The sequence below is a fragment of the Geotrypetes seraphini genome, chromosome 17, assembly GCF_902459505.1.
Source record: "Geotrypetes seraphini chromosome 17, aGeoSer1.1, whole genome shotgun sequence".
NCBI lineage: Eukaryota > Metazoa > Chordata > Amphibia > Gymnophiona > Dermophiidae > Geotrypetes > Geotrypetes seraphini.
The window spans coordinates 16521322-16549249 of NC_047100.1; the positions used below are offsets into that span (position 1 = coordinate 16521322).

Consider the following 27928-nt stretch of genomic DNA (forward strand, 5'->3'; position numbering starts at 1 on the left):
ATTGTAACACTTTTTTCCATTCATTTTTCACAGATACACAATATAATCTTATTAACAACACATAATGGTTAACAGCAGATGTAAATTTCAAAATGACATAATTCAATCACTAAATTAAAAAATAAAATCACATCCCCCTATCTTTGTTGTCTCCCTCCCTCCATGCTATGCCTTACCTTCTGGCCTGCTCCCGCCTGGCCATTTTATGCCACCCCCAGTATTATCTTCAGGCCGGCTCCCTCTTCTTCACTCCTTGCACGTCCCGTGCCTCATCTGGAAGCCTACCCTCTGACGTTGCAACGCTAGAGAGAAGGCTTCCGGTTCAGGCGCAGGATTGTGCCCGTGGCTTTGTGCATAGAATCAGTGAGGAAGAGGGAGCTGGCTCAAAGATAATGCCGCATCGATCGCACCGTGGACTGGCGGTTGAAGAACACTGGTTGAAGAACACTGGTCTACACTACTTTCTCAGATATCAGAGGTTTGAAGAGGAACTGGATTTCTACCCTAATGATGAGACCTTATGGTCTGATTTATCATATAATTCTTCTGTCATTCTTGGCCCATGAGGAGAATATTTTAAAAATAGGATCTTCTACCTGTGCAGGCCAGACTGATTTCCAGACAGTAGCTAGTCTGTTTAAAGGGGATGCTTGCTTTCTTTGAGGTCTTTATATAAAGTTGGACCTATTGTCTTGTTCTTCTTTTAGTCAGAGTCGCCCTCATGCCTCTCGCACTAATAGCTCAGGATCGCTGGGATCAGACTCTGCAGTGTTAGTGGCACTCACACTGGACTCAATTGTTGCTCCTGATACACCAATACAGTTTGACATCATTTCTCCAGTTAGTGAAGACCAGGCTGGGCAGGGGAAAATTCCAGGACAATCGGGCAGGTAGGACAAAACTTGAAAAGACTGAAATTGGTCTGTCTGCAAAAAAAAAGTAAAATACACAAATAAATCTACAGATTAAGTATGTTTTCTTTATTTTATTTTATTCTCTTTGCATTGAAATACCACTGCAGTGTTGCTCTTATTTGATATGAGTAAACTTTCTCTGTTCCCTGATTTGTATACAAGTCTGTATTTTATTTTTTAAACTGAATTGTCCATGGATTAGTTTAGATTTATGCACCTTTATGAATTTGAAGTATTATGGTGAATAGCTCTTTCAGTACTTTCAAAGCCGTTAGCCACATTGAAGGAGTACAAAAGCATGTGCAGTAGTCCACTATTTATTTAGAACAGTTTTTCCTAGTGGCCTGTTTATGTTGGGAGAAGGAGTAGAAGAATAGAGCACAAACTCCATTTTCAGATCTATATACAAATTTTTCCATGAGAAGGATACCTGCAGACACAGCCGGTACAAATGTCCAAAGGTACGTTGTACTTTCAACAAATTTTAAAGGGAAATCTTCCCCATATCTGTGAGGCACTACCATTCAGCCCTGGAATTGTCAAAACTTAAGAGTTGCCATACTGGAAAGACTGAAGGTCCATCAAGCCCAGTATCCTGTTTCCAATAGTGTCCAACCCAGGTCACAAGTTCCAGGCAAGATCCAAAAGAGTAAAACAGATTTTATGCTACTTATCCTAGAAATAAGCAGTGGATTCTCCCAAGTCCATCTTAATAATGGCTTATCCCAGGACAAGCAGGCAGCTATTCTTGACTGATGGGTGACGGCACCGACGGAGCCCCGGTACGGACAATTTTAGAGTGATTGCACTCTAAGAACTTTTTAGAAAGTTCCAGCTCGGCCGCACCGCGCACGCGCGAGTGCCTTCCCGCCCGACAGAGGCGCGCGGTCCCTCAGTTTCTTAGTTTCCGCGGAGCTAAGAAGACGCGTTTTCAACGGCTGTTGAAAATTTTTTCCTAACTTGCCTTCCCGCTCGCGTAAACGTTTGGCTAATTTGCCTTTTTTCTTTCTTTTATTTTGTTAAAAAAAAAAAAAAAATCTTTCAAATTTTTCCTTCAATTTCGGTTTTCCCCGGCGGGGCCTTCTGCCACCATCGAAGCCTCGGCCTTCGATTTGGCGGAAGCCGTTTTTCCTTTCATGCCCCCTCAACCGGGTTTTAAAAAGTGCCAGCGGTGTGCTAGGCCTATATCTCTCACGGACCCACACAACTGGTGTTTACAGTGTTTGGGTCCTGAGCATCAGGCCTCCTCTTGCACCCGCTGTGCTACTTTGAAAAAACGAACTTTAAAAAATCGCTTAATTCAACAGCGATTGTTGTTCGGTGCCGAGATGTCCGACCCCGTTCCTTCGACTCCGGCTTCGGCACCGATTCAGTCGGCACCCTCGTCTTCGACGCCGCGTGATTCCACACCGGCATCCCAACAGTCAGGTAAGCCGGCTAAGAAGCCTTCCCCGCTGGAACGTCTTCCGGCCTCGAGTGCAGTGAGCCCAATCCTGCCGCCGGTTCGACGCCAGCGGAAGCGCTCCGCCCCTATAGAGGTGAGTCCCTCGACATCGGGCTCCTCATCTCCGGGGCGTCGAGCGGCACCGCAGGTACCGCAGAAGAAAAAAGCGGTACCGGTGCCATCCCTCGATGACCGCATTACGGCCATCCTCCAGGTGCAGCTGAAGGAACAATTAGAACGACTCCTTCCTGCTATCATGACACCGAACCTTCCGGTGCCAGTTCGCACCGAGCCATCGGTACCGGTTGTTGAACAACCTGTATCGGTACCGATTGTGGAACCCGTTTTAACCACTTCCACTGTTTCGGTACCGCTTCACCTAACCTCATCGGTATCGATGCCAGTCCTTGCACCGGAGCCGAGAGCTCACCATCAATCGGTGCAGACTTCGGCACCGGTGCGTCCGATAACTTCTCCGGACACGGTATCGATGAGGTCGGGTAAGTCGATACGCAAAACCCGACACATGCAAACGTCGACACCTGAGTCTCGGGACCATTCTTCCCATGTAAGGGACCCTGATCTGTGGGGAGACTCAGAGGAACCCTTTCTTTCTGAAGGAGAATGTTCCTCAGAGGAGGAGGATTCGGCTGTCCCTGACCCATCCTCCAAACAGGCCACTTCCTCTTTCTCTAGTTTTTTGAAAGAGATGTGTGAGTCCTTGTCCATTCCTTTGGAGGCTGAATCCAAAAAGTCTAAAGCTTTTTTGGATGCCCTTGATTTTGATCAGCCTCCAAAGGAATTTTTGAAACTTCCCCTTCATGACATCCTGAGGGAAACTTTCTATAAGAATTTAGAGACTCCTTTAACTGTCCCAGGGGCCCCACGTAAACTGGATTCTCTATATAAGGTAATTCCCATTCCTGGGTTCGACAAACCTCAACTACCACATGAATCCTTATTTGTCGAATCCACCCTTAAAAAGACTTCAGGAGCCAGTGTATATGCATCTGTCCCTCCTGGCAGAGAAGGAAGGGCCATGGATAAATTTGGTAAGAGGCTCTACCAAAATGCTATGTTAGCTAACAGGGCTAGTAATTATGCTTTTCATTTTTCTTTTTATTTAAAGCATCTCCTTACCACCATGGCTTCTTTCGAGAAATATCTTCCTTCACGAAAGCATTCCGCTTTTCACACATGCTTGTCGTCTCTTCTCCAATTGCGTAAGTTTATGGTGAGATCCATATATGACACTTTTGAACTTACATCCAGAGCGACAGCAATGTCAGTAGCTATGCGTCGTTTGGCCTGGCTTCGGGTATCCGAGCTTGATGTTAACCATCAAGATCGGTTAGCCAATGCCCCATGTCTAGGGGATGAGCTCTTTGGGGATTCCATGGACTCAACCACACAAAAGCTCTCTGCTCATGAGACGCGCTGGGATACCCTGCTCAAAAATAAAAAGAAGCCTCCTCCGCCAAGACCATACAGGCAGCAATCGGCCTATCAACGCCGTTTCACAGCCCGTCCATTGCCTACCACTGCTCAACAACCTAGGCGTCAGAGACAACAGCAACGTCAGCCTCCCAGACAACAGCAACAGCAACAAGCTGTAAAACAACCTCCTCAGCAAAAGTCACAGCCCTTTTGACTTCATTCTCCGCAGTATAGCCAGTATCCCTATTCCTGCTCTCCTGCCTCAACCAATAGGAGGTCGACTTTCTCTGTTCCTCAGCCGGTGGGAAGTAATCACTTCGGACCAATGGGTCCTCAACATCATCCGCCACGGCTACTCTCTCAACTTTCAGACTCTCCCACCTCAAAGCCTGCCAAAAGAGTCTGCTTTGAACAGTCCTCAATCAGCCCTCCTTATTCAGGAGGTCCAATCCCTCCTCCTTCTGAACGCTATAGAGGAAGTTCCTCTAGATCAAAAGGGGCAGGGATTCTACTCCCGCTACTTTCTAGTTCCCAAAAAGACAGGAGATCTCAGACCCATCCTGGATCTTCGCGATCTCAACATTCATCTCGTAAAAGAAAAATTCAAGATGCTTTCTTTAGCCATCCTTTATCCCCTTCTAAATCAAAACGACTGGCTATGCTCCCTCGATCTCAAAGAGGCTTACACTCACATACCGATCAATGTAACCTCAAGACCATATCTCCGATTCATGATCAATCATTGTCATTACCAGTACAAGGTGCTACCCTTCGGTCTTGCCTCATCTCCAAGGGTATTCACCAAATGTCTCATTGTGGTGGCAGCTTTTCTACGCTCTCACCACCTGCATGTATTTCCTTACCTGGACGATTGGTTGATCAAAGACACTTCTGCCCAAGCGGTCCTTTTGGCCACCAACCAAACCATCCAGTTTCTACAACTTCTGGGATTCGAGATCAATCTACCCAAATCCCATATCATTCCCACTCAGAGACTTCAATTCATTGGAGCGATCCTAGATACACTCCTCATGAGAGCTTTCCTGCCATCCAATCGTCTTCAGACCCTTCAGTCTCTATGTCACCAGGTACTTCCTCTGCCGTCCATCTCAGCAAGGCAAATGATGGTTCTCTTGGGACACATGGCATCCACAGTTCATGTCACACCTCATGCCCGTCTTCACCTGCGCACTCCTCAATGGACCCTTGCGACCCAGTGGTCCCAAGCATCGGACCCTTGCTCACGACACATATCTGTGACATCATCTCTTCGTCAGTCTCTGCAATGGTGGTTGGTATCCTCAAATCTATCCAGAGGTCTTCTGTTCCATCAGCCTCCTCATCAACTAGTCATCACCACCGACGCCTCCCTGTATGCATGGGGAGCTCACTTGAACGAGTTCCAGACTCAAGGTCTTTGGTCAGCCCAGGAGAGGAAACATCAAATCAATTTCCTGGAACTCAGAGCGATGTTTTACGCCCTCAAGGCCTTCCAACACCTTCTCTTTCCTCAGGTCCTTCTGTTGTGCACAGACAATCAGGTTGCGATGTACTACATCAACAAACAGGGTGGGACAGGCTCTCGCCTTTTATGCCAGGAAGCCCAGAAGATCTGGACTTGGGCCATAGATCATCATCTCTTCCTGAAAGCTATATACATTCAAGGGAAACAGAATTCCTTAGCAGACAAACTCAGCAGAATTCTCCAACCTCACGAGTGGACACTCGATCCCGTAACTCTGCACTCTATCTTCAATCAATGGGGCACTCCTCAGATAGACCTCTTTGCAGCTCCTCACAATCATCAGCTGCCCCTATTCTGCTCCAGACTTTACTCTCCACACCGTCTAACAGCAGATGCTTTTCTCCTCGACTGGTCGAATCTGTTCCTGTACGCCTTCCCTCCTCTACCTCTCATGTTGAGAACCTTGTTCAAGCTCAAGAGGGAACGAGCCACCATGATTCTGATTGCTCCGAGGTGGCCCAGGCAACATTGGTTCTCCCTTCTACTTCAACTCAGTTCCAGGGAACCTTTTCTTCTTCCTCTGTTTCCTTCGCTGCTTACGCAACAGCAGGGAACCCTTCTGCATCCCAACCTCCAGTCTCTACACCTGATGGCTTGGTATCTCTCGGGCTGAATTCGACTGATACTCTTTTATCTCAGCCCGTTCGTTCCATTCTGGATGCCTCCAGGAAACCAGCCACTCTTCAATGTTACCATCAAAAGTGGACGAGGTTTTCTTCCTGGTGTCTTCTTCATCATCTTGATCCCACTTCCCTAGCGGTGGAGACGTTGTTGGATTATCTTCTTTCTTTGTCTGATTCTGGCCTGAAGTCCTCTTCCATCAGGGTCCACCTCAGTGCCATTGCAGCCTTTCATGAGCCAGTCCATGGAAAACTTCTTTCAGCTCATCCCCTGGTATCCAGGTTCATGCGTGGGCTTTTCAATGTGAAACCACCTCTTAAAGCCCCTCCGGTTATTTGGGATCTCAATGTGGTTCTTTCAGCTTTAATGAAGCCTCCATTTGAACCTTTAGCTACTTCTCCTTTCAAATTTCTCACTTGGAAGGTACTTTTCCTTATTGCTCTTACCTCTGCCAGGAGAGTCAGTGAGCTTCATGCACTGGTTGCAGATCCACCTTTTACGGTCTTCCATCATGACAAGGTGGTTTTGCGTACACATCCAAAGTTTCTCCCCAAGGTTGTCTCGGAATTTCATCTCAACCAATCCATTGTTCTACCGGTTTTCTTTCCCAAGCCTCATTCCCATTCTGGGGAACAAGCTCTGCATACTTTGGATTGTAAAAGGGCTCTTGCTTACTATCTGGAGCGTACGAAACCCCACAGATCAGTTCCCCAACTTTTTCTGTCCTTTGATCCGAACAAATTGGGACGTCCTGTTTCCAAACGCACGTTGTCTAATTGGCTAGCAGCGTGCATTTCTTTTTGCTATGCTCAGTCCGGACTGACACTGGAAGGTTCTGTCACGGCCCATAGAGTCAGAGCAATGGCAGCATCTGTAGCTTTCCTCCGTTCCACTCCTATTGAGGAAATCTGCAAAGCTGCTACTTGGTCCTCAGTTCACACTTTTACATCTCATTATTGTCTGGATGCATTCTCCAGAAGGGATGGTCACTTCGGCCAATCGGTATTACAAAATTTGTTTTCTTAAATGGCCAACCTTCCCTCCATCCCTCTTTTTGTTAGCTTAGAGGTCACCCATCAGTCAAGAATAGCTGCCTGCTTGTCCTGGGATAAAGCACAGTTACTTACCGTAACAGGTGTTATCCAGGGACAGCAGGCAGATATTCTTGCGTCCCACCCACCTCCCCGGGTTGGCTTCTTAGCTGGCTTATACTAACTGAGGGACCGCGCGCCTCTGTCGGGCGGGAAGGCACTCGCGCGTGCGCGGTGCGGCCGAGCTGGAACTTTCTAAAAAGTTCTTAGAGTGCAATCACTCTAAAATTGTCCGTACCGGGGCTCCGTCGGTGCCGTCACCCATCAGTCAAGAATATCTGCCTGCTGTCCCTGGATAACACCTGTTACGGTAAGTAACTGTGCTATATGGACTTTGTCACCTGCCCACTTCAGCTCTAATTATCCAAACCTTCCCTACTCTTGCAAGATTCAGGTTTAATTCAAACCCTTCCTCAAATGTAACATAATGTGATGTGATATTGTGTTGATAGAAGTGCAGAGTACATTTACCAGTGCCCCGATATTTCCCTTTCCTTTGGTGTATTTGAGCCCTTTAAAGTAAAAGTGAGCTGTGTACACTTATAATTTTTAGGGAGCTTTATTAAGATTTCAATTAACAAAACCAAGTACATAAAAGTTATTAGAATTCATCACAAAATCTTTGATTAAATGTAGTGCAACCTGTAGTTATTTTAAACTGATTTTTGCAATATTTCTTTAAATCTACCCACCCAGAATATGTTAAGAAAAAGGGAAATCTGCCCCTAGCCCCATTCCCAATCCCCCAAATAGATGGGACACAAATGGAGTCAGCTGTCAAACAATTAATCACTATAATTTCAGTATGTTTAACAGCAGGACATGCCCACGTTTTGCATTATTTCAGCTATGCACCGATTCATAGCCTCTTATGGCCAGGCTCAGAATTAAAATTGGGCCGTGTCTGTACGTAACCAATAAGGTTATGTATGGATATGGCGTGATTTTTCTTCTAAGTCTTTAGACCATAGAAGCTATGAATCAGTGCATAGCTGAAATAATGCAAAATGCAGACATGGCCCCTACTAACTCCTGTAGTCATCTGCCTTTTACAAAGAAGTGAGTATCAAGGATACTTTAGAATTGTCTTACAGCTAGTTTCTGTTAACACATGCATCCTTTAGTCCACAAAAGAAATATCAATTATATTTTCCAACGTTTCAGAGACATCAGAGGGACAACCGTTTTCTTCTTGTTTTGTAGCACTTCCTATTTGTATTGAAGGGTTTCCTTAGATTTCATAAAATTTCTGTTTGGGATCTGGCTGTTTGCTTAATGACCTCAGATTAACGAGATGCTGCAAAATTAAAAACTGTGTCCTTATAATTATTCTTTTGTTAAAATAGAAGGACAAACCCATTTGGTGAATCTGGAGACACAAAATCAGAAGCAAAAGGTAAGGCAACGGTTCGTTTTTCACATTAAGGGCCCAATTTACTAAGGATTTTCTCCCATCTTGTTTATATAGGAGAAGGCTTAAGCAGGCTTTTATAAAGTTGCGCTGCTGAGTAGTGTACGCTAAATGCAGAGCCACCCATAGGAATAGATTGGCAGCGCAGCTTTGTGAAAGGACCCATTAGTAAATAGGATGTTGGTGATTACAACATTAATAGGATAGTGCCCTCAGCTGCAATGATAATCATATTATCTTAGGTCAGGGGTGCCCAAATGTCGATCGCGATCGACCAGTAGATCGCAAAAGCAACGCACAGTATTACCTGTTCAGAACTGTGGATGGAATGGGCTATAAGTATTTAAAATAAATATTAACCTTTCTAAAATGCCAGATCACTAATGCATGAAAATTTTTTATGTGGCAGATTCTATTCTCCATCAGCTGTTTATTGTGAGGTTTCTCGGCTCCATGGAGGTGAAAGCAGATGAGAGCTCGGATGTTGTCTATGAAACAATGCGCCAGATCCTGGCTGCCCGAGCTATCCACAACATTTTCAGGATGACAGAGTCCCATTTAGTAGTGACTTGTGATTGCTTAAAGTAAGCCTTTTTCCAATCTGTCTTTCAATCTATTCTTAACTGAAATTCCTACAGAAGAACCTTTTTTAGATGATGGGGTATTTTTCTAAATTTATATTAATACTTTTAGGTTAATTGATCCCCAGACTCAAGTCACAAGGCTAAGGGTAAGTTGATTATTTCTCTAAATTAAATTTTTGTAGTGCTATATTAGTGGCCTTTCCCTTGAACTCTATTTACTTATTTCCTCTCCAACAGTTCTTTTTGTATTATGTTATTATTACTGTATTTGACTCTGACCTTGTTATGATCCTATGTTGTTTGTAATTGAATCCTCACCTCTTATGTACGGTGTTCTACTTAACTCTTGTTAACCACTTCGAACTTCATGGTGTATTGCGGTATACAAATAAAATTTTATGTTATGTTATATTTACTAATGGTTAAATAACTTGACATAGTAAAATACAAGTAAAGTTACCTATAAAGACTTTTACTAGAATTGAACGTTACCTAATATTCAGCACTGAAAAGTGTTCATATATGAAACTTGCTCACCCTTCAAAATGTTTGTTCTCTCTATGCAAGGAAATCTTTTGCTCCTTTTAAGTAGAGAATGACATGGGGAAAAAAATTTGTCCCTGTCACTGTCCCCACGACCACTGTCCCCGCAGAATCCATACAAGCCTCAGTACTGCAATATTTAGCTTATTCCTTCCTTATAAATAAAGTTCTGGCTGCTGAACTAGAGAAAGAGATGTTCAGCTGGCAGGGCTTTGTTTATAAATATACTACTTTATCCCAGGACAAGCAGGCAGCTATTCTCACATGTGGGTGACGTCATCCACGGAGCCCGGATGCGGACAGCCTCGCAAGCAGACTTGCTTGAAGAAACTCAGAAGTTTTGAGTCTGCTGCACCGCACATGTGCGAGTGCCTTCCCGCCCAGCACAGGGCACATCTCCTCAGCTCTCAGTTTTCCGCGGAGCCGAGAAGTCTGTCTTTGATGCTCTGCGCTGAACTTAGTTCGCTTCGTGCCTTCTCTCACCGCGGCTCATGTTTTATTTTCTTATTACCGTGTCACTGTGCTTTTCTTTTGGTCTTTGTTAAAAAAAAAAAAAAGTTTAATTTTTTTTGTCGAGTGATGGCAGGGCCTGTCGCATGCACTCAGCCTGCGGGCTTTGACTTTGTGGCAGCTATTTTTCCTTCTATGTCCCGGCCGGTCAAGGGCTTTAAGAAGTGTAGCCAGTGCCAGCGTGCGATCTCCCTCACTGACCCACACCGCTGGTGCCTTCAGTGTCTGGGGCCTGACCATTGCCCGGAGTCATGCGTTTGCTGTGCTACCCTTTAATCTTGAGCCCTCAAACATCATCGAGTTCAAGTGAAGGATATCGGTATGGAAACTCCTAATACACCCTAGACCTCGACCTCCGATTCGGTCAGGCCTGTTACGAGGTGTCCTCCTGCCTCCACGACTTCAACCTCGACTCTCATCAGACCTTCCTCGTTTGGAACGTCTTCAACCTCGATTAAATCTGCCAAGTCTTCTCCTGACTTCCCTCAGGTCAGATAACTAAGCAGACAGTTCCAGCGGTGGTCCTCAAGCTACCTAAATATCATTCCTCCAAGTCGAAGCATTCTTCCTCTTCGTCCTCGGAGCCTTTAGCCTCAGCAAGTGGTCCAGTTTCAAACTCGGATCCACAATCGCAGGCTACTATCCAGACCATTTTAGAGCAGGAATTTGTTCAGTTACTGACCAAATATAGTCCTGCCTCGACTCTGTTTCCTACAGTCCAGCCTGGGCACTCAGCAGTCTCACAAGAGGTCGAATCCTTGCCTGTGCCTCGAGCTGAATCTACACACACTATGCAAGGAGTCCAGTCTTTGTGAGTGTCTGGTCTGGAATCCTCACACTCCATACAAGGAGCCAAGTCTTTGGGAGTGCTTCGAGATTCCTCGATCCAAACCACAGAGTCTATGGGACTCGTTCTACAATTTCCAGTCCTATATCCTCACATAAGGCATTGCCCATTTCAAGGCATAGGGCGAAGTCTCCTCGACCTCGCACGAGACCTGCTTCCAGGCAGCACTCTCATCGCCGGTCGAGGCCCTTATCGAGGCGCAGGTCCTCCTCCAGAGAGAAGCCTTCCTTGTCCAGGCCTTCCAGCTCTTCAAGGCCTCAGTCCTCGATCCAGGACACCAATAGCAGAACCTGAAGGCTCCGCTTCTTCCAGTGCCTCGTCCCAGTCTGTTTATTCGCTAGGATATCAATACTCCAGAGAGGCCTCACCTTTGTTCTCCACTTGAGGCGCCTCGCGGTTTTCGAGTCCCTCTCAAGGCCATCTTGCAGATCAATTGTCCTTTTCCTCCTTCCTCCGTCAAATGGCTGAGGACCTGGATCTTAAATTGGACTTCGGTTCTAAGTACTCTAAGGAGTATTTAGAGGAAATGGGTTTGCCTCGGCCTCCTGCGGAGTCTCTCAAACTTCCTCTTAACAGGTTTCTTTCTCAGACTTTCAAAAGACACCTGGAGATTCCTCATGCCATTCCTGCTGTTCCAGGAAAGTTGGAATCGAGGTATAGAACTGTACATTGCAAGGGCTTTGAGAATTCTCAACTATCTCATCAGTCCCTTCTTGTGGAATCTTCCTTAAAGAGGAGTCATCCTTCCAGGGTCTATGCTACCATACCTCCTGACAGAGAGGGCAGGACCATGGACAAGTTTGTCCGTCGTCTTTATCAAAATTTGCTGATGGCCTCCAGGATTTTAAATTATAATTTTATCTTTACTACTTATTTCAAGTATTTTATTGGTATACTCCCTGATTTTTCTAAAGATCTTGGTCAACAAAGGCTTTTAGAGTTTCAGCAAGTCATTGCTACTTTAGCACAACTCAGGTTACACCTTCTTCAGTCATCTTATGATGCCTTTGAACTTTCCTCCTGGGTCACTGCTTTCTCAGTAGCGATGCACCGCCTGGCCTGGCTTTGCACCATTGATATGGACCCCAACATTCAGGATCATCTGCAATATTCCTTGTGAAGGCAATGACCTCTTTGATGAATCTATAGAGGCTGCCACCAAGAAGTTGTCTAAGCATGAGAAATCTTTTGTTTCCATCGTCAGACCAAAGCCTAAGCCAGCTCCTTCCAAGCCTTCTCGACCTCTTCCATTCTATCAGAGGTGTTATCCTCCAAGGGAGGCTTCTTACACTCAAGCACCTCCCAAGAAACCGCAACAACAGCAGAAGCAACAGAAACCTCAGCCTTCTGCTGCACCAAAGGCTTCTCAGCCTTTTTGACTGTTTCAAACAGAGCATAACCTCCATCATTCTGCCTCTGTCCTCTTCCCATTGGAGATCGTCTCCATCATTTTTACCATCGAGGGGAGACCATTACATCCGACCTCTGGGTGCTGTCAATAATCAGGGAAGAATACTCTCTTCATTTTGCTGAGATTCCACCAGAGCTTCCTCTAAGAGAGTATCCTTCCAATCCATCCCAGACCGCCCTCCTTCTTCAGGAAGCTCAAGCTCTTCTTCATTTCCGTGCCATCAAGGAACAGCAGAGCAGGGGTTATTTCAGGACAAGCAGGCAGCTATTCTCACATATTGGTGACGTCATCCACGGAGCCCGGATGTGGACTGCCTCGCAAGCAGACATGCTTGTAGAAACTTGGAAATTTTGAGTCTGCAGCACCGCGCATGCGTGAGTGCCTTCCCGCCTAGCACAGGGCGCGTCTTCTCAGTTCTCAGTTTTCCGCGGAACTGAGAAGTCTATCTTTGACGCTCTGCGTTGAACTTTATTCGCTTCGTGCCTTCTCTTCACCGCAGTTTGAGTTTTATTTTCTTATCGCTGTGTTCTGTTCTTTTCTTTTAAAAAAAAAAAGTAAAAGTTTTATTTTTGTCGATTGACTGGTGTGACGGGTCACGCGCCCGCAGCCAATGGGTTTTGACCTCGCAGCGGCTATCTTCCCTTCTATTTCCCAGCCAGTCACAGGCTTCAAGAAGTGTAGCTAGTGCCAGCGTATGATTTTCCCTCACAGACCCACACCGTTGGTGTCTTCAGTGTCTCGAGCCGAACCACAGTCTGAGGTTGTGTGCACGCTGTGCTACTCTTCAACCTCGAGCCCTTAAACGTCGTCGAATTCAGGATGGACTCTTCAGCTACACCCTCAGCCTCGACTTCTGACTCAGTCAAGACTTCAACGGGGGGTTCTCCTGTTTCCACAACTCCGACCTCGAGTATCATCAGACCTTTCTCGAGTGGATCGTCTTGCCCTCGAGTACACCTGCCTTATCTTCCCCTGAGTTTCCCTCAGATCAGATACGTAAGCAGAAGGTTCCTATGGTGGTCCTTAAAATATCCAAGCATCAATCCTCCAAGTTGAAGCATGCTTCTACCGCCACCTCGGAGCCTTTAGCCTCAGCAAGTAGTCCTGTTTCAGACTCGGATCCACAATTGCAGGCTTCTCTCCAGACCATGTTAGAGAAGCAATTTGTTCAGTTACTGAGCAAATACAGTCCAACTTCGACTCTGCTTCCTGCAGTCCAGCCTGGGCAGTCTCACACGAGATCGAGTCCCTGCCTGTGCTTCGAGCTAAGTCTACACATTCTATGCAAGGAGTCCAATCTTTGCGAGTGTATGGTCTGGAATCTACACACTCTATGCAAGGAGTCGAATCTTTGCAAGTGTGGTCTGGAATCTACACACTCTATGCAAGGAGTTGAGTCATTGCGAGTATCTCGACAGGAATCTTCACACTCCATACAAGGAGCCAAGACTTTGGGAGTGCTTCGAGATTCCTCAATCCAAACCACTGAGTCTGTGGGGTTTCGATCTACAGCTTCTAGCCCTATTCATTCACCAGTGGCACTGCCCATTTCCAGACATAGGGCGAAGTCTCTTCGATCTTACCTGAGACCTACTTCCAGGCAGCACTCTTGTCGTCAAAGCCCTCATCGAGGCAACCATCGAGGCGCAGGTCTTTTTCCAGAGAAAAGCCTTCCTCGTCCAGGCCTCAATCCAGGCCTTCCAACTCTTCGAGGCCTCCAACTCCTCGATTGAGGTCACCAATTGCAGACTCTGAGGACTCAACTGCTTCTGATGCCTCCTCCAAGTCTGTCTATTCCTTGGGTTACCAATACTCCAGAGAGGCTTCGCCTTCATTCTCCACTCGAGGTGCCTCGAGGTCATCGAGCCCTTCTCGAGGCCATGCTCTGGCGGATCAGTTGTTCTTTTTCTCCTTCCTTCATCAAATGGCTGACAATCTGGATCTTAAATTGGACGCTGGTTCTAAATACTCTAAGGAGTATTTAGAAGAAATGCATCTGCCTCATTCTCCTGCAGAGTCACTCAAGCTTCCTCTTAACAGGCTTCTGTCTCAAACTTTCAAACGAAATCTGGAGACTCCTTATGCTATACCTGCTGTTCCAGGCAAATTGAAATCGAGGTATAGAACTCTACATTGCAAGGGTTTTGAGAATTCGCAACTATCTCACCAATCCATCCTTGTGGAATCCTCATTGAAGAGAACCCATCTTTCCAGAGTCTATGCCATAGTACCTCCTGGAAGAGAGGGTAAGACCATGGACAAGTTTGGATGTCGCCTTTATTGGAATTCCATGATGGCTTCCAGAGTCCTCAACTATAGTGCAATGTGGAAAGTACAATTCAAAGAAAAACGCTGTGATAGGCAGGAACCGTTGCTAATATATATGTATATCAGAACAACAAATTTATAAGGATATTGGGGACCTGATTTCCACTATCCTTCATGGCATAGGTCCGCCATCTAGAGAGAATCAACATGCTGAACACTGAGAATTTTTCAGCTCATAACTCCTCTCCCTATGGTGAATGTTCTCAATAAATTTGAGAGATCAAGATTAGAGAATGATAGGTGATGGTTACCTGCTGAAATGGAAATGAAAAAAAGCTGGACGCCAAGGGTACGGGGACAAGGCCATTCACCACCCTGTAGAGCAATGAATAGCCTTGTCCCCTTAGTTAATTGAGGGAACGCGCACAAAATACTTATCTCCGATCATACAGTCCAGCACCCCCTCCCTCCTTCCTCCCAATTGCCGCGGTCCAGGCATCTCCCTCCCTTACCTTCGCTGACGATTTACATTATCTCCAAGTAGCATGAGCCTTTAAACAAGTCGCATGCAGCTAGCTGCCTGAAACTTTTCCTCTGATGTAACCAGAAACAGGAAGTTGCGTCAGAGGAGAAATTTCAGGCAGTGGTACACGACTTCAGAAAAGGCTCCGGCTGCTTGGAGATTGAAAAATAAAAATCGCCAGCAAAGGTAAGGGGGAGAGAAGGAGATGCTTGGACCACAGTGAGCGGGAGGGAAGGGGCTGCTGCATCGCACGAAGGGTGTTGAAGCAAAATGGAGAGAAGGGAAGAGAGAGTGGGGAGAAGACGCTGAACGAAAGTGGGTAGGAGAGAAAGGGGAGAAGATGCCTAAGGCAACTGGATGGAAGTAGGGGATAAAGAAAAAAGGCACATGCTGGATTGGGGAGACAGATACCAGATCTGAAGGGAGGAAAGGAGGAGAGAGATACTAAACACCACCTGGGGGAGGGAAGGAAAGATGGAAGGGAAGAAGACAGAGATGCCAGGGGGGGAGCGGAGGGAAGAAGATGGGTGCCAGACCAATGGGGGGGATGGAGGGAGAGGCATAGTAATTATTATTATTATTTTCTTTTTTTGCTTTAGGATAAAGTAGTATATTAATTGTGTTGATAAACATTTATAAACAAAGCCCTGCCCCTGAAGATCTCTTTTTCTAGTACGGCAGCCAAAACTTTGATTTATAAAATGACAATTGTACAGAACATTGTTTCTTTTTGTACTTTAATAAAATAAGTTCAGTATAAGTAAGTATATTTCTACTTTTTGTATAATGTTTTATATTATAATTTGCAATTTGTTTGTCATTTTCTACTGAAAATATTCTATGAGCATTGGCGCTGTTATTGCCACAGCCGGCACTTAAAATCATGCTACGGTTTTGTAAAAGGGGAGGGGGTAGGGTAGTTAGGCACATACATTTAGGCCAAGAGAACCTTGGTATAAATATAATGCACCTAAAAGTTAGGATACCTAGCGCTGTACTAGTCAATGCAGACTTTTTTTTTGGGGGGGGTTGTTTGTTTTTAGTGACCTGTATAGAATCGGGCCCAAATGTTTAGTGACCTGTACAGAATCAGGCCCACATTTGTATAAAAATCTGTACAATCACCTTAATAATCGGTTTGATTCTCCTGTGCAGATATTAAAATATTATCCACAAATGGACAGCTTTTCAGCTTCTTTCCCAGCTTGATAATTTGGAACTCAGGAGCTTGCTGCAACTTAAGGGTTAAGAGCTTTAATATTAGAATAAAATGGGGGATAGTGGTTAGCCCCACCTAGTACTGCCTCCTGTAGCAAACTAATCAGTCACCTCATTAATGAGTAGCCAGGCACTAGGCTTCCAGTATAATGCAGTAGCTTTTTATCCATGCCAACACTTTCCTGGTGATGTCCTAGTGATGCCCCACTTCCCTAATACTCAGAACATGTAATCCTACCCTAATTTGTCAAATGCCTTTTTGGCTTTCAGAATTGGATTGCACCTGCTGTTATCAAGGTGGCCAGCAATTTCATTGTATTACATGTTTTAGCCTTAGCAGTTGTAACATCATGGCTTCTAACTTATCCATTAAGATCACAGCTAAAATTTTGACACCTGTGTTAATAAGGTCTATAACCCATGTCCTACAAATCTCTACCCTTGTGCAAAACTACAATTTTAGGATGTATCTCTTTTTAGAATACCACCCCTCGTCCTGAGCCTGATTTAATTTATTCTGCAGTGCCCCACAACTTTCCATCCCAGAACCGTATAAAACTTGATCCCAACCCCACAGTGTTTCTCCCCTTTATAGATACATTTATCTTTAGTCGGTAGTACATTCAATTGACAGATGAAGTTCAATGTAGAGAAATGTAAAGTATTGCATGTAGGAAGCAAAAACCCGAGGTACAGCTATACGATAGGAGAGATGTTATTGAGTGAGAGTACCCAGGAAAAGGACTTGGGGGTAATAGTGGATAAGACAATGAAGCCGTCAGCACAGTGTGCAGAGGCCGCTAAGAGAGTGAATAGAATGCTAGGTATAATCAAGAAGGGTATTATAAGCAGAACGAAAGAAGTTATCATGCCGTTGTATCGGGCGTCCGCATCTGGAGTACTGCGTCCAGTATTGGTTGCCGTACCTTAAGAAGGATATGGCGATACTCGAGAGGGTTCAGAGGAGAGCGACACGTTTGATAAAGGATATGGAAAACCTTTCATTCACTGAGAGACTGGAGAAACTGGGTCTCTTTTCCCTGGAGAAGAGGAGAATTAGAGGGGATATGATAGAGACTTACAAGATCATGAAGGGCATAGAGAAAGTAGAGAGGGACAGGTTCTTCAAATTTTCGAAAACTACAAGAATGAGAGGGCATTCGGAAAAGTTAAAAGGGGACAGATTCAAAACCAATGCTAGGAAGTTTTTCTTCACCCAATGGGTGGTGGACACCTAGAATGCGCTTCCAGAGGGCGTGATAGGACAGAGTACGGTACTAGAGTTCAAGAAGGGATTAGACAATTTTCTGAAGGAAAAGGGGATAGAGGGGTACAGATAGAGGACTACTACACAGGTCCTGGACCTGATGGGCCACCGCGCGAGCAGACTGCTGGGCACGATGGACTTCTGGTTTGACCCAGCAGAGGCACTTATGTTCTTATAAAACTATCCAAGGCTTTTGAAGCTTGTGCAGATGGGATCAGATGATTTGCAGAGATGGGACAGGAAGGAACCAAGATCACGGGGACGAGCTGACGGGGACAAATTTTTTCCCCATGTCATTCTCTAATCAAGGATTGGAGGATTAAGTGACTTGCTCAGGGTCACAAGGAGCAGCACAGGATTTGAACCCACAACCTCAGAATGCCAAGGCTGTGGCTTTAACCACTGCGCCACTCTAGAAATAAAAATGTAGTGAAAGTGAGCCACGTATAGGACAATCAAGCCATTGTGACATCATTGATGAGGCTGGCTCTTAGGCATTGGTAGAATGAGGCATTATGATGTCACAATACCAGCTCTGGTTATCAGAGGCTGAAACTTTTCACACTAAAGTTATAAGGGGATAGATTCCGTACAAACGTAAGGAAGTTCTTCTTCACCCAGAGAGTGTTAGAAATCTGGAACGCTCTTCCAGAGGCTGTTATAGGGGAAAGCATCCTTCAGGGATTCAAGAAAAGGTTAGCTAAGTTCCTGCTAGACCAGAACATACGCAGGTAAGGCTAGACTTAAATAGGGCACTGGTCTTTGACCTAAGGGCCGCCATATGAGCGGATTGCTGGGCATGATGGACCCGTCTGACCCAGAAGTGACAATTCTTATGTTCTTAACCATACAGCACTTAATTTCTTGTTATGGTGTTTTTGTGAGGGTCACCAATCAATATCTCACCCGAATGTGTACCAAACCTTAGTACAAATCCACACAGCGGCAGTTTTGCCCCCTTCTACTCCTCCCTCATCCAAATACCTAAGGGTCTCTTTGGATGAGGATTTTTACCCAGAGGAGCATGAGGTGATTGATGAGGACCTGGACACTTGGAGAGAATTCCAGGATCCTCTTGGGGGGATTGGATTTCACTAGCGAGGGGTTTGAGCACCACGCAGCTGGCGAAGATGCATCTGTCGTGCACATTTTTTAGCGGGAAGAGCTTCATGAGTTAATTCTTCAGGTCTCCTCGGTTTTGCACTTTGAGGACACCATGTCGGAGCTCCCGCATACGGTGTACCTCTTGCTTAAGGGGATCTGCTCTGCTTCCCGCTCTTTTCCTATGCATCAGGATATTCGGGATATTATGCTCGCACAGTGGCAGGTACTGGAAGCCCCTTTTCGTTTTGCGCACTCCATGGCCCACCTGTATCCTATTCCTGAATGGGATAGGGATAATCTGAAGTCGCCCGTGGTGGACGCGGTTGTCTCGGCCATCTCTAAGCGGCATACCGTGCCTGTTGAGGGCGGTGCGGCTTTGAAGGACCTGTTAAAGCATAAGTTGGAGTCCCTCCTTAAACAGAGTTTTGATGTGACAGCTCTGTTGCTCCAGGTGCCTATGTGTGGCGGTTTGGTGGCTTGAGCGTGTTTTCGTTGGGCTCAGCATGTGCTTGACAGTAAATCTGAGAATTGGGATTTGCTAAAGCAAGAAGTTGCCAAAATTGAATTGAGTGCTTCTTTTCTCTGGATGCCATGTATGACCTCTTGTGAGCTTCTGCCAAGTCCTTGGCCTTTGGAGTGGCAGCACGCTGTACCTTGTGGCTTCATGCTTAGTCGGTGGATTCGACATCCAAAGTTGACAAAGTTTCCTTTTAAAGGATTATTTTTTGTTTGGTGAGGACCTGAACAGGTTGGTCCAGACTCTCACTGATTCTAAAGTACCTCATTTGCCTGAGGATAGGCCTAGGCTGCTGTCTCGAGGTGGCGCTGCTCATGGGCGTGATTTCCACCGTTTCCGCCATGGTCGAGGGGCTGCCTCTTTTCAGTCTCCTGGGCTCTCTAGAGGCAGGTTCTTCCAGCGCATGCAGTCCTTTTGTGGTGCCCGCCAGGGTAGCGCCCATGCTGTCCATTCTGCGAATGACTCCTTGCCGGCACCCATCTTGGTTCTGGTGAGTGCCCCGCTACGGGATTTTTATCTGAAGTGGGCAGACATCACGTCCGATCAGTGGGTTCTGGAGGCGAATTGAGACAGCTATGCTCTGCAGTTCGCCTATTCCTTGCCAGACCATTTTCTCGCTTCTCCCTCGCAGGTGGTGTGGAAGCAGCAGGCCTTTCGCCAGACCCTTCAAAGATTGTTAGATCTCCATGCGGTGGTTCCAGTTCCCCCGCAGGAGTGGGGCACAGGTTGGTACTTGATTTACTTTGTGGTGCCAAAGAAAGAAGGGACATTTCGGCCCATCCTAGATTTGAAGGGGTCAACAGGGCTCTTCACATGCCTTCCTTCCACGTGGAAACTGCAGTTTGTGATTCTGGCGGTTCAGCCAGGGGAGTTTCTGACCGAGGCCTACTTTCACATTCCTATTTGGGCATCCCATCATCGCTTCCTGTGCTTTGCGATCTTAGGGCAGCATTATCAGTTCTGTGCACTTCCCTTTGGTCTGGCCACAGCTCTGCGGACGTTCATCAAGGTGATGGTGGTCGTTGCTGTGACGTTGCGAAAAGAGGGCATTCTTGTTCATCCCTACCTGGATAACTGGTTGATTCAAGCCAAGTCGTTCCAGGAGAGCACCCGGGTCAGGGCTCGGGTGGTGGAGTTTCTGCAGTCGCTGAGATGGGTAGTCAACCTTGCCAAGATCCGGTTGTCTCCATCTCAGCGCCTGGAATATCTAGGGGTGCTGTTTGACACCTCCTTGGGGAAAGTCTTCCTTCTGGAGGCCTGGGGAAGCAAATTGCAATCTCAAATTCACCTGCTTATGGTGTCCCAGTGTCCTCGAGTGCAGCATTGCCTCCAATTCTTGAGGTCGATGGCGGCTTTCCTTGATGTAGTGAGGTGGTCGCGGGTCCACATGCGTCCTCTTCAGTATGTTGTTCTTCGGGGGTGGTCACCTCAGAGGCACAGTCTGGATCACCCTGTTCCTCTTCCGGGCTTAGCTCGGGGCAGTCTTTGTTGGTGGCTCCAGACTCCCCATCTTGTACAAGGGGCGAGTCTGGATCAGCCGCAGTGGACGGTGCTGATCAAGGATGCCAGTCTTGGTTGGGGGGCTCAGTGTCTAGGTCACTCACCTGGTCCATGGAGGAGGCTTTTTGGTCGCTCAATGTCTTGGAGACCAGAGCCATCTGTCTGGCTTTGCTAGCTTTCCAGTCCTTTCTGATGGGCAAGTCAGTCAGGGTTCTATCGGACAATGCCACGGAGGTGGTCTATGTTAATCAGGAGGGCACCAGGAGCACTTTGGTGACACAGGAGGCGAGACTACTCATGTTCTGGGCAGAGTTGCACCTTCAAGAAATATCAGCATTCCACATAGCCGGAGTGGAGAATGTTCAAGTGGATTTCCTAAGTTGTCACGTGCTAGATCCTGGAGAGTGTGTCTAAGCCCTGTGGCCTTTCAGTTGATAGTGCTGTCTTAGGATCAGTCCCTCATGGACCTGATGGCCACAAGTGTCAACGCCAAAACATCCCGCTTCTTCAGTCGTCGCAGAGACGATCAGGCCGAGGGCCTGGATGCTCTGGTTCAACCATGGTCAACAGAAGGGCTGTTGTACGTGTTCCCTCCGTGGGCAGAGTTCTTCTCCGCATACTTCACCAACCGGGCCTTGTGGTTCTGGTGGCTTCGGATTGGCCTTTGCCTCTCTTAGATGACCTTCTAACTCAGGGTTCCATGTCCAATCCGGGCAAAAAACTTCAATCTGTTCTTTCGATATATTAAGGGGAAATGAGCCGCGAAGGAAGTGGTGGGACCGTTGGATGACCAAGGAATAAAAGGAGCGCTAAAGGAGGACAAAGCAATCGCTGACAGACTGAACACATTTTTTGCGTCTGTATTTACCAAAGAGAATATACACAGCATACCGGAACCCATCAGGCTATATACTGTAAGTGAAAACGGAAAACTGACAGGGTTGACAATCAGTCTAGAAGAGGTATGCAGGCAGATTGATAGGCTTAAGAGCAATAAATCCCGGGACCGGATGGTATCCATCCAAGGGTCATCAAGGAACTGAATGTGATTATAGCTGAACTGCTTGAACTACCGGTAATAGCCAATCTGTTGATCAAATCGAGAAAGATTCCGGAGGATTGGAAGGTAGCGAATGTTATGCTGATCTTCAAAAAAGGTTTGAGGGGAGACTTGAGAAACTACAGACCGGTGAGTCTGACCTCGGTATTGGGAAAGATGGTAGAGGCACTGATAAAGACCGCATCATTGATCACCTTGACGGACATGGTCTGATGAGGATCAGCCAGCACAGTTTCAGCAAATGCAGATCTTGTTTGACAAACTTGCTGCACTTCTTCGAGGGAGTAAACAGGCAGATAGACAAGGGCGACCCGGTTGACGTTGTATATGTGGATTTTCAGAAGGCGTTTGACTCGGTTCCGCATGAACGACTACTTTGGAAAATTAAAAGCCATGGAATCGAGGGTGAAATACGTGGATTAAAACCTGGCTGGAGCATAGGAAACAGAGAGTGGGGGTAAATGGACAATATTTGGAACTGGAAGAGCATCACCAGTGGGGTGCCGTAGGGCTTGGTGCTTGGACCCGTGCTGTTCAACATCTTTATAAAAGATCTGGACATAGGTACGACGCGTGAGGTGATTAAATTTGCGGACGATCCGAAGTTATTCAGAGAAGTGAAGATACAGGGGGATTGAGAAGATCTGCAACGTGACATAATCAGGCTCGAGGAATGGGCATCGACATGGCAGATGAGGTTCAATGTGGATAAGTGTAAAGTGATGCATGTCGGTAACAAAAAATCTCATGCACGAATACAGGATGTCCTGGGCGGTACTTGGAGAGTCCTCCCAGGAAAGAGACTTGGGAGTTCTGATCGACAAGTCGATGAAGCCGTCCACGCAATGTGAAGCGGCGGAGAAAAGGGTGAACAGAATGCTAGGAATGATAAAGGGATCACGAACAGATCAGAGAAGGTTATCATGCTGCTGTACCGGGCCATGGTGTGCCCTCACCTGGAATACTGTGTCCAGCACTGGTCGCCGTACATGAAAAAGGACACAGTACTACTTGAGTCCAGAGAAGAGCGACTAAGATGGTTAAGGGGCTGGAGGAGTTGCCATACAGCGAAAGATTAGAGAAACTTGGCCTCTTCTCCCTCGAACAGAGGAGATTGAGAAGGGACATGATCGAAACATTCAAGGTACTGAAGGGAATAGTAGAGAGAACAATAGGGCACTCTCTAAAATTGAAAGGCGATAGATTCCGTACGAACATAAAGAAGTTCTTCACCTAGAAAGTGGTAGAAAACTGGAACGCTTTTCCAGGGTCTGTCATAGGGGAAAACACCCTCCAGGGATTCAAGACGAAGTTAGACAAGTTCCTGCTGAACCAGAATGTATGCAGGTAGAGCTAGTGGTCTCAGTTAGGGTGTTGGTCTTTGACCAGAGGGCTGCCACGTGAGCGGACTGCTGGGCACGATGGACCACTGGTCTGACCCAGCAGCGGCAATTCTTATGTTCTTTTGTCTTAAGGCGTGGCTCTTGAAAGGGGTTGCCTAGGTAAGAAGAGGTATTCAGATCAAGTGATCTCAACTCTCTTGGGGTTCTGGAGGCTTTCCACCTCTCGGGCTTATGTGAGGGTTTGCCGTCTATTTGAGGAGTGGTGTGATATTCGTGGTCTCTTTTTACGCTTCCCTGCCTAACATCTTAGAGTTCTTGCAGGATGGCCTGGAGAGGGGATTGGCTTGGTCTTCTCTCTGGGTTCAGCTTGTGGCCTTGTCTTTCTTTCGGGGGTTCTTGAAAGGTTTGACTACCATTCCTGATGTGATTCGCTTCTTGCGGGAGGCCAAGTTGCTCAGGCCTCCCATACGACCTTCTGTTCCATCTTGGGATCTGAATCTGGCTCTGTCCGTTCTGGTGCTCCCTCTTTTTGAACCGTTGGGTGACTGCTCTTTGAAGGACCTTACTCTTAAGGCAGTCTTCTTGGTGGCCATTACTTCAGCTAGACGTGTTTCTGAGCTGCAGGCTTTCTCTTGTCGGGCTCCCTTCTTGGAGTTTTTTAGGGAGCAGATTGTCTTGAGACCTTTTTCTTCTTTTCTGCCAAAAGTGGTTTCTCCTTTTCATGTCAATCAATCTGTAGTCCTCCCGGTGTTGGGTTGTCGGAAGGGCTCTTCTGAGCAGAGACAGCTGCACAAGTTGGATGTCAGTTGGGTCCTTCGCTCTTATGTGCAGAGGAACCAGGATTCAGGAAATCAGATCATCTCTTTCTCCTTCTAGCGGGTCCTTGTAAGGGGGATGGCGCTTCTAAGGCTACTATTGCGCGCTGGATCAAGGAAACTATTGCTTCCGCTTATCTTCTGAAGAAGAAGCCTGGTCCAGAATTTCTCAAAACTCATTCCACTTGGGGTCAGGCAGTTTCTTGTGCTAAGTCTTCTCTAGTGCTTCCAGTGGATATTTGCAAGGTTGCAGTTTGGTCTTCTCTGCATTCATTTCTCAGACACTATCGTGTGGATGTTTAAGCGCGTTGGGATGTGGTATTCGGTGAACGTGTTCTGATGTCAGCCCTTTGGGGGTCCCACCCTTGATGAGTACTACTTTGTTACATCCCATCCATAAGGAATTATATTGGTCTACCAGGCAATACAGAAGGAGAAGTTAGGTTCTTACCTACTAATTTTCTTTCTGTTAGCCTGTAGACTGGTATAGTTCCCCACCCTATCTGTCTTTGTTCAGTGATTGCGGGTTTTTGCTCAAGGGCAGATTTTGATTTTTTTCTGCGGGTTCTAGTATTTTTCTAGGGCCAGGAGAATTAAGAACAATGGCAGTGGCTCAGCTAGCTTAGTTTAGCTGACTTTTTAAATCATTTACTAATGTCCATACTTTAAATCACACCCCAAACTCACAGTTATAAAAATGTGGTATACATTATAACCAACTGCTTCATACCTTATTTAAACTTTACGCCGTCATACCGGACCACTGAATTTAATTCAATATGGCCACGGCGTCTTTCTCTCCCTTATACTCCCCCGGTATCGATTAGCTGTAGCGTAATGATGTAATTGTCAGCTGATCAATACCGGGGGGTATAAGGGAGAGAAAGACGCCGCGGTCATATTGAATTAAATTCAGTGGTCCAGTATGACGGCGTAAAGTTTAAATAAGGTATGAATTTGTTGGTAATAATGTATACCACTTTTTTGACACTTGAGTTTGTGGTGTGATTTAAAGTAAGGCTATTAGTATATTAAATGATTTTAAAACTAAAATGATAATGGTTTGTTTCTTTTTTTAATAGGGATGATAAGCCTTGGAAAAAACCCAGTTTGGGTGAAACATGTTGGCTCCTATATTCCTGAAAGGAAGACCACACTAAATGCTAAGTACTTTTATAAACTAAGCATGCCCAAAGGGGTGTTATAAAATCAATAAAATAAGTTTATCATTAAAGCTAAATAGCTCCAGTGAAGAGATAGTACATAAAGCATAGGGCAATGAAAATCTATGAGCCCAGGTGGCACTTCTGAGGAGCTGGGGATTGGATATTGGATGTGAGGAGTTTAGGATTTTGCACTAAGGTTTTGTACACATCTGGGATATTATCTAATCAAGATCATACTTTAATTACCCTGGCTTAGGAGTGAGGCTAATTAGTCTCATGGCATGTACAAAACCATTTGGAGACATTGTAAGACACTACATCTGAAGGAAAAGTAGAATTTGGACTGCAATAAAAAAAAAAAAATACATTAAAGACACTTTGATTTATTTATGCAGTTTCCTTTGCCCAATGTGGTCTTATATGCCACACACCAGGAAAATAAGCGCCTTTTTGGATTTGTACTTCGTACCGCAGGCGGAAGAATTGAGGGTCGTCCAAGCTCTGTCTGCTATATATTTGAATCAAACAACGAAGGAGAAAAGGTATTTGAGTTACTTACAAATCATATGCGCATACCCTGTTTTGTAACTGGTTTTCAGCACTAGCTCAATACTAGATTCTCTGGCAAGAGGGAGAATTTTTGTACCTAAGTTTCAGAAATTCTGCTGTATATTTGCATAATTTTCACATCATTTAATTAATACCCTTCCTCTTGCTGGCAATAGTAGAAGAGCAACTGGGGAAAATACTGGGTTAAGATTTCTATGCTTAGCTGGTAGGTTGCAAGAAGGGTCAGAATTGCAATAGTAAAGATTTGCCTCGATTGCCAAATATCCTTGCAATGGCTCTGGAGGTCAACCATCAAATATAGGGAAAGGAAAGATAATCAGGGATGGCCGAGAGAAAATGAATGGGGCATGGAGAATTGGCTATGGGGTGAGAAGGACTATATAGACTCAAAAGTTCATATGAAATCTGTGAGAAGAAAGAATGCTTAATATTGTGTTTTGAAACACACTTATGTTACACTTGAATGTTGAATCGCAGCTTGGCAAGGTTATCTACCATGCGATCTATGAACATGCATAGTACAACTCCTTTATCCCAGGACAAGCAGGCAACATATTCTCACGTTTTAATGATGTCACCAACAGAGCTCCGGTACTCACCATTTTAAAAATGCATCGCCATTTTAAGACTTTAGAAAGTTCACGATAGCCCAAACCACGCATGCGCGAGTGGCTTTCTGCCCGATGTGGTCGCGCGGTCCCTCAGTTTTCTAGTTTCTACAGAGCTAGTAAGACGCGCTTCAGCTTCTGTTGAAGTTTATTTTTCTTCGCTTGCCTTCCCGCTCTCACGGATTGTGACTTTTTTGTCATAATTTGTTTCTTTTTGTTCTTTTTAAAAAAAACCCAAAAAGAACAGTATTTTTTTATTTTATTTTCCCGTTGCGGGCTCTGGCCCACTTGGGCCTTATGGACTCTTTTTGCCATAGAGTTCGATTTGTCAACGGCTGTCTTCCTGTCCATGTCCCGTCTGTTGACACTTTTCAAAAAGTGCGCTCGCTGTGCTCGGGCCATTTCGTTAACTGACCCTCACCGCTGGTGCTTGCAGTGTCTAGGACCCGAGCACCGTGCCAACTCTTGCTCCCGTTGCTCGTCCCTTCAGAAACGCACCCTTCAGCAAAGACTACTATTCGGCGCTGCAATGGACTCGGAGCCAAGTTCATCTCTGACACTGTCTGCGACACCCAAGACCACACTACCCAAGACAACACCAGCGTTAACTCTGGTGTCGCAACTTAGTGGATAAGCCGGCTAGGAAGCCTTCCCCTACCACTTCTGGGCCTCAGGTCAAAGCAGCAGTGAGCCAAGTCCTGCCGACCTCAAGGAAACCCAAAAAATGTTCCGCTCCGATTTTGGTGAGTGCCTCGACTTTGGCCTCCTCATCACCGGAGCATAGAACCGCACTGAAGATACTGGTGATTCAGACCCGCCCAAAGGTATAAATTATCCTTCCCCTCTTTACACGGTATTCGCTATGCAGGCAAACTAGGAAAATCCCTTCTCTTCAGAATCACAGGCCTTTGGAACGACCTTACTACCCCGCTGCGGAACCTGGGCTCCCTCCAATTATTCCGCAAGCAACTGAAAACCTGGCTTTTCACTAAAATGTAATTCTATCCCCCCTTACTCTTCTCTTCTATATATAAGTTCATGTAAACCTTTTTTTTCCTTTTCTTCCTATATTTTAAGTTCTTGTAAACCGTGCCGAGCTCCACAACATCCATGGAGATATAAACTTAAGGTTTAGTTTAGGAGTTGCTTAGGGATGATTTACAGGACCAGTTGCAAATTTTGATCCCAACTCAAGTTTTTCCCATGTTGACATCGACTCCACCGGTGCCAGTCTGGTCTGAGCCTTCAACACCAGTTGAGACAGTCATGGAATCTCCACTGCTTCACCAAGAACCAACACCTACTAGTCATCGGCACCAGTCTTTTTCAACTCAGACATCTCCTGACTCGACACCGATGAGGTCAGGAAAAGTCTTGCAGAAGTTGAAATACCTTCAACCTTCGGTGCTGCTTCCTCGGCGTTGAACGACCTGAGATTCAGATCTCTTGGATGATTCAGATCCCGAGCCTGTTCTATCCGACCATGCCGGCTCTTCAGAAGAGGATTTTCTTCACCAACCTTCTCAAGAGCTTCCTGTTTTGACTGAGAAATCTTTGTTTTCTAAATTTTTGAGAGAAATGTCTGAGGCCATGTCCAGTCTTCTTTAAGCTGACTCTAAAGGTCTAAGGAG

The 27928-nt window shown here is 45.9% G+C and overlaps 2 protein-coding genes across 5 annotated transcripts in view; one reads left to right on the plus strand and one right to left on the minus strand.

Moving 5' to 3' along the window:
- Positions 1-27928, plus strand: part of APPL1 (adaptor protein, phosphotyrosine interacting with PH domain and leucine zipper 1) — a 110145-nt gene that overhangs the window by 64829 nt on the left and 17388 nt on the right. For all 3 annotated transcript variants that reach the window (XM_033925882.1, XM_033925883.1, XM_033925881.1), the window contains exons 15-19: positions 708-890; positions 8379-8428; positions 8853-9027; positions 9137-9173; positions 25515-25661. In XM_033925882.1, the coding sequence (XP_033781773.1) occupies positions 708-890; positions 8379-8428; positions 8853-9027; positions 9137-9173; positions 25515-25661 (592 nt within the window). The remainder of the gene's footprint in view (positions 1-707; positions 891-8378; positions 8429-8852; positions 9028-9136; positions 9174-25514; positions 25662-27928) is intronic.
- ASB14 (ankyrin repeat and SOCS box containing 14) overlaps positions 799-27928 on the minus strand; it is a 94025-nt gene continuing 66895 nt past the window's right edge. The window contains exon 11 of one of the 2 annotated variants that reach the window (XM_033925886.1): positions 799-926. Coding sequence is in view for 1 of the 2 variants with exons in the window: in XM_033925887.1 (XP_033781778.1) it covers position 926 (1 nt within the window). In the remaining variant the exon portion in view is untranslated. The remainder of the gene's footprint in view (positions 927-27928) is intronic. The other variant, XM_033925887.1, reaches the window with a different exon arrangement.